The 6,760-nt window shown below is 52.9% G+C and overlaps 1 protein-coding gene across 1 annotated transcript; it reads left to right on the top strand.

Annotated features, from left to right (window-relative positions):
• Positions 1–861: 861 nt before the first annotated feature.
• Positions 862–5,416, top strand: CHADL (chondroadherin like). The gene is made up of 4 exons (XM_071422985.1): positions 862–1,204; positions 1,296–2,957; positions 3,643–3,809; positions 4,148–5,416. The coding sequence occupies exons 1-4, from the start codon at positions 971–973 to the stop codon at positions 4,371–4,373; spliced, it is 2,289 nt and encodes a 762-aa protein (XP_071279086.1). The 5' UTR covers positions 862–970; the 3' UTR covers positions 4,374–5,416.
• The last annotated feature ends 1,344 nt before the right edge of the window (positions 5,417–6,760 follow it).

Raw genomic sequence — 6,760 nt, 5'->3', positions numbered from 1 at the left:
CCTCTCTTCGACACATCTTGAAGTCCAGGTACTCCAAACTCCGGGTGTGTGAACTCTCCAGGTGTGAGGGAGAAAGTGATGGCATGATGTCTGGCATGTGGCAGTGCTCCAGGCACAGCATGGGGACTGAGTTTAGGGACATTACTTGGTGGCACTGGGCAGTGGGCGTGCAGGAGAGGGCTGCCCCAGTTTGTGTGTGTGTGTGTGTGGGCTGCAGCAAGACTAGATGGGGTGACAGCAGGAGAGCAGTGTAGGTGTAGGGGACCACAGGGGACAATGAGCTACAGTGGGCATGAGGCTGTGCACTACAGTGGCTCCACAAATTTAAGCCTTGCAGACCCCACTGATGCTGTCTCGGAGCTAAGCAGGATGCATTGGTCATATCTGCAGCCTGATGCCTTCCTCTGTGTTTCTCCCAGCCTTGGCCTCTCTCTGATACCTTCACCCCAGGGGCTCACTCCTGCCCAGCCAAAACCAACCTTTCCTTCCTGCAGCTAAACAGTGGAGTTCTATTCCAAACACTGCTATGAATAGCTTAGGAGGGAAGCAGGGAGCTTGCAGGGAGAGAGGCAGATGACCAGGATGGTGGAGACATGGGGCATTTGCCATTTAAAGAAGGGTAGCAGCTCAGAAGCCTGTGTGATCACATTCTCTGGATGGCTATACCTGCTGGCCTTACAAAAAGAATTATAGGAGAGATATTGATAGCTTGCACAGTCCAAGGCAATCTTAAGTAAGTGATATTTGAAGAAAATGCAGGGGTAGGGCAGGTGTCTGTTTCAAGACAGCTCCTTGTGAGTGACCTGCTAGCTGTGACATTCACTTTTCATTCCAAGAATTCCTCCTCTGTTTTTTCCACTCTTCCTCATTTATAACTTGTGAAATCATAGTGTGAGAGCAAGAGAAAGTGAGACCTGACCCACTAGGTGACAGCAGCAGCCATCTTGGTACATGGGGTTCCAAGCAGGCGATGCTGTTTGGGGATGCATGTGAGCCTCGCCTCTCCCCTGGCCTTACATCTGTCTCTCCCCAGCCACAGGTGCCCTCCAATATGGGGCCATCCTGGGGACTCCTCCTGCTTGCAGCAGCCTTGGGGGCGACGGCTGCCGCCCGCTGCCCTGCACCCTGTGTCTGCGATAACCTCCGTGCCCATGTCCTGTGTCTCAATGGGAGCCTGACTGCCATCCCTGACACCATCCCAGAGGTGGGAAGGGGAAGAAAGGTCAAGGGATGGGGAGAGAAAATAGGTATGGCAGCCCTGGGGTGATTCAGTATTTTATTTGTGTGACTGACAGCTCACGAGAAAACTAGACCTTCGGGGCAACAGTTTCATGGTCATCCCAGCAGGAGCCTTCCTTGCTACCCCCTACCTGACACACTTAGACCTACGGCATTGCAAGGTGGAGAGGCTGGAGGAAGGGGCTTTCCGGGGTCTGGGGAGGCTTGTCTACCTCAACCTGGCCTCCAATGGCATAGCCTTCCTCTATCAGGAGTCCCTGGATGGGCTCTTCTCCCTCCAGCAGCTCATTCTGGAGGGGAATCGCATTGAGGAGATACAGCCGGGTGCTTTTGGCCATCTGGCATCCCTCACTGTCCTCGACCTGAGGGCAAATGCTTTGGTATACCTCCCAGACATGATCTTCCAGGGTCTGCAGGTTCTTAGATGGCTCCGGCTTTCTCACAATGCCCTCCATGTGCTGGGCGCTGACGCCTTTGCTGCTCTGCCTGCCCTGCGCAGGCTGAGCCTGGACCACAATGAGCTGCAGGCACTGCCTGGCGAGGCCCTTGCCAGGTTGGATGGGGCTACCCGGCTAGACCTGGGCCATAACCCCATCACCTACGTGGCCGAGGAAGCCCTGGCCATGGCCTCACTGAGGCACCTCTTCCTGAACCATGCCTCCCTCCAGGATGTGGCACCCGATGCCTTTGCCCGCAGTCCCCAGCTCCGTATCCTGGACCTCCGGGAAAACCAGCTGCAGGGGCTGCCGCCCCTGGCTGGAGCAGGGGGGCTGGTAAGGGTCAGCCTGGATGGGAACCCTCTTCTCTGCTCCTGCCTCCTGCGCCCCTTCCACAAGTGGCTGGCAAGAGCACGAGTGCAGGCCGAGGGTGCCTGTGCTGCACCCCCTGCTCTCCGTGGCCGGTCCCTCAACTCCCTGAAGTCCCCCGAGATGAGATGCAGTCGCCTCCGGCCACCCCCCAGCCCCACCGCACCGCCAGAGCAGCCAAGTTCAGCTGGCAGCAGGCAGTGTCCCCGGGGATGTGTCTGCTCCCCTGATTTCCATCATGGGTCCTGCGAGAATAGGGACCTGCGGGAGATCCCTCGGGACTTCCCTGAGGACACGCGCCTTCTCGACCTGCGCCGAAACCGCTTCAGGACAGTGCCACCGGATGCCTTCCCTGGCCTGAAGGAGCTGGTGTCACTCCACCTGCAGAGGTGCAGCATCAGGGAGCTGCAGCCCGGGGCGCTCCAGGGGCTGGAGAGCCTGGTCTACCTGTACCTCACCGATAACCACCTCTCCACCCTGGAGGCTGCTGCCTTTGAGGGGGCCCCGCAGCTGGCCTACCTCGACCTGGACCACAACGCCTTCACCCGTGTGCCTGCGGGCACCTTCTGGCTCTTGCCCAACCTCATCTCCCTCCATCTGCAGCACAATGCCATTGGGGAACTGGTGGAGGGTGACCTGGCTGGAGCCAGGGGGCTCCGCTGGCTCTACCTAGCTGGGAATGGCATCAGGCACATTGCCCCAGCTGCCCTGGCTCCCACCAAGATGCTGGAAAAGCTGCAGCTGGAGGGAAACCACTTGTCAGAGGTGCCCACAGCAGCCCTGCGGGGCCTGCCTGCCCTGAGTGAGTTGAAGCTGTCCCGAAACCCCATCAAGCACATGGGGGATGGTGTCTTCCTGCCAGTGGCCTCCAGCCTGCAGCACCTCTACCTGGACAACATGGGCCTGGAGCAGGTGAGTGTCTTATGGGACTCCCAGGGGGCAGTGGCACCACAGGGCATATTACAGGTTTCACTGCCCAGGGCTGGTGGCCCCTGTAGGGTCATCCAAACAGACATCCTCGAATTCCCAAGCCTTCAGGAGGTGTTCCATAGCCTGGCTGGCAAGCCAGATTTTTTCAGGCTCATCTGTAGCATTCCCTTGCTTCAACCTTCCTCCTGGCTCCCTTGGGAGAAGCTTATTCCCTCCAGTCCTTAAACACCTAATTTCATTGGGGTCCACACCATTTCCTAAACCACCTCCTTTCCCCAGCTCTGGCCAGATTGTTCTTTCTCTTATTACAGGCTGTCCTGCAGGCCTCTCCATTGCTATCATCCTGAATATTTCCATTCTCTCAAGGAAGTGGTATTAGCAGCACCCTCATAAAAACTGTGTATCTTAACAGCACCCAGGGATCACTCTGAGACCTCCTGCATGTGACCTTCTTTCTAAGACTGAACAAGAGTCTAATGAGTTCCAAAATGTGATTGAAATGGCCTGAATTAATTAACAGTCCCTCCTATTTAAAGCAGCTCTTTTGTGGGGCCACCAGCTTCAGGACAGGTTGTCAGCCCCCCCAAGATGATCAGAGGTGCAGGGGCAGAGATCTGCTCCCCTGCCTTGATCAGCATGCCCCTGATTTATCCTTCTTCCATTGCAGATTTCCCCCCATGCCTTCACTGGCCTTGGTCCCAAGATCAGAAGCCTCTACCTGGAGAGCAATAAAATGAGTAACATACCCGACATGAACAACTTCACAGGGCTGGAGATCCTCAACCTGCAGGATGTGCCTTTCCACTGTGACTGCCAGCTCCTTCCGCTGCACAGGTGAGTGCCACAAGGGGGGAGCAGCCTCAGGGATCTGCTGGGGGGGCAGCTGAACCTCCTATAGTAAAGGCACCAACTCACAGCCCACTGGCCATTTTTGGTCTTTTCCCATGGTGGCAAGATGTAGCACACTTCTGTGTGCAAGGATGGAAGTTGCCTGGGCTTTCTGGGTGTAGGGAAAACAACCACAAGCTGGGGCGGGCAAATACTGAGATATTCAGAGGTCACCCAGGTTACCTGGCCTTACTTTGAAGTGATCATTCACTTATGGGCATAGACTTTTGCTCTTTCTTTCACCCTTCCTCATTTCTTTCCCTGATCTTCTACCACGTTTCCAGGTGGATCAACAAACTCAACCTCTGTGTAGGGGCCACCTGTGGTTCCCCTGCAGAAGCCCAGGGGCTGAAGGTGAAGCTTTCCACCACTTTCCAAACTTGTCCTGGCTGGGGACAAGGTGAGGCTGGGGAAACCAATCCTAACAAGACTAAAGCTGCAAGCAAGTCCAGCAAGAAAAAGAGGCTGGGAAAATCTCCAGCCAGAGGCTTCAGTAAGAGCAGAGCTTAGGGTTTCTTAAGGTGTGTGGGACATGTGCTGGACACAAAAGGGCCATACCTACAGTCTGACTAGAGCAGTTTTACTAGACTTGTCCCCACCATGGAGACATGAATATTGCCCAAGGTGCACAGGAGAGGCTGGTGCCATCAAAACAATGCTGATTTGCCAAAGATGCAGGGTTTGGTTTTGCAAGACACAAAGGTACATTCCATAGAGTCTGCAGCATCCTTTGGTGATGCAAACAATGAAGCCAAATACTTGCTGCTTCTTTCCAAGGCTTCATCCAGCCATGTGAAAAAGCTGCTGTCCAGAAGTTTGGTTTTGTTTTTGAAAGCACTTTCACAGCTGCCAAAATCATAAAAGAACCCAGAGTGGGACTGCAACCAGCGCCATACATTAAGGTCCTGCACTGGCACAAATCTTATTTTGAAAGCTTAAAAATTATTAGTGAAAATGTTGCTTTAATTCCCAGAAGTTCCTCAGAATTAAAACATATGCACATGGAAGCCCTTTTATTTCCTGCAGAATTAGATCAGTGATCCGTAAGTGATCCCATGATAAACAATGTGCTCAACCTGTTCCCCATGACTGCATAGGTTGGGACCCCAGACCCCAGCAGTCTGCTTAAATTGAAAAGGCTCTGAAAGATAAATGTACAGATAAAGATACGTTTTGACTAACTCGGGATTTTGGTGGCCTGGAAAGCAATATGCAAGCCTTGGGCCTCTTCCTGAAGTTAGTCATAGGGTTTTAGGGTACTGATCATAGACCAAATTTACAGTCCAACTGTTAAAAAAAATAAAAACTCAAACCATGCTCCAAGTCCTCTGCAATTCTGGGTTCAAAAGCATGAAATTACAGAAGCGGACACATAGTGCAGATGAATATCTGGTTTTGAGGCCAGTGCCATGGAGAAGGTTTTGGCTTTTGTGACAATAGTGTGTGCTTTAATGATTGTAACATGTTAGGTGGATAGGATCCACCTGTCTATGATGGGATCCACCTATCTATAAAGGGTAAGAGAATCTTTGGCAGAAGCCTGCCTAATTGGGTGAGATGGGCCTTAAACTAAAGAACTCAGTGTAGGTGAGGTCTGAAGTCCCATGGCTTCCTCTGGGGAGTAGATCACACCCATCAGTGCAGTGAAAGATGCTCCTTGACTGTCCCTCACAGTAAGCATCAAAGAGCTACCACCAAAGGTGTTTATGGTTGTAGGTGAATCCTCCTAAACTCCTTCTTGGGCAATCCAATTGCTTGCTTAAACCAGATGTGAGTGGGACAGTTTCAGGTTCTTCCCTGGCAAGCTGTAGGATGGCATGAAAAGGTTAGAGGGACAGGGTGGTCCTGAGTCCCTCTGCAGGTGACTTGAAGAGGTAGTAGACACAGGGGAGCATACTTGGAGTCTTACAGAGGTGAGCCAGGGACTCCTGAGGTAACAGAAGCCAACAGGGATACCAGCAGGGAAATATGTCAAAGGAATTAAGGGGTGTTCCTCTGGGAAGGTGATGCAGCCAACAGCCTGGCCAAGGTGCCTGTACACCAAAGCACACAGAATGGGCAACAAACCAAAGGAGGGGCTGGATACCACCATGCTGCTGAAAAGTTATGACCTCGTTGCCATTACTGAAACTTGGTGGGACAAACTGTGTGACTGGAGTGTGACTATCAATGGCTATGAGCTGTTCAGGACACAGAAAGGAGGGAGAGGTGGAGGGGTTGCCCTCTATGTCAAGAGGTGCATTGAGCGTGAAGAGTTGTCTCTGAAGAACAGCCATGAGCAGGCTGAAATACTGTGGGTAAAAATCAGACACTGAGGTAACAAAAGGAACCCTGAGGCCGGGGTCTGCTACAGCTGCCTGACCAAGGGGAGCCCATTGACAAAGCCTTTGCCCCAGTCACAGGAGGCGTCGTGCTCACATGCTCCAGTCCTGCTGGGGGACTTCAGCCACCTTGACAGCTACTGGGAAAGCACCAAGGTAACTGCAGGCAATCCAGGAGACTCCTGCAATGCATGGAATATAGCTTCTTGAGCCAGCTGGACTTCTGTAAAGCTTTTGACACAGACCCCCACAGCCATTCCCTCCAAACTGGAGTGATGGGTTCCATGAGTGGACTGTTTGGTGGATTAGGAATTGTTTAGATGGTTGCCTGCAGAGGGTAGTGGTCAACAGCTGAGAGTCCCAGTGGGCGTCAATGACCAGTGGTGTCCCTCAGGGGTCTGTATTGGGACCAGTCTGCATTTTTTAATGTCTTCATTACTGACACAGACAAAACGATCAGGTGCACACTCAGCAAGTTTGCAGATAGCACCAAGCTGAGTGGTGCTCTTCACTCACCTGAAGGATGGGATGCCAGCCATAGGGATCTGAACAGACTCAAAAGTGAGCACATGGAAA

The sequence above is a fragment of the Agelaius tricolor genome, unplaced genomic scaffold, assembly GCF_023055355.1.
Source record: "Agelaius tricolor isolate 1412-34295 unplaced genomic scaffold, bAgeTri1.0.p SCAF_3, whole genome shotgun sequence".
In the NCBI taxonomy this organism is placed as follows: Eukaryota; Metazoa; Chordata; class Aves; order Passeriformes; family Icteridae; genus Agelaius; species Agelaius tricolor.
This window is presented reverse-complemented; position numbering and strand designations above follow the sequence as displayed.

Bases quoted from the DNA above. Each gene is read 5' to 3' on its own strand.
- CHADL (XM_071422985.1), top strand. From the start codon at position 971: ATGCTGTTTGGGGATGCATGTGAGCCTCGCCTCTCCCCTGGCCTTACA. The intron at 1,205-1,295 runs GTGGGAAGGGGA...TGTGACTGACAG, and splicing joins TCCCTGACACCATCCCAGAG to CTCACGAGAAAACTAGACCT. The intron at 3,810-4,147 runs GTGAGTGCCACA...CCACGTTTCCAG, and splicing joins CAGCTCCTTCCGCTGCACAG to GTGGATCAACAAACTCAACC.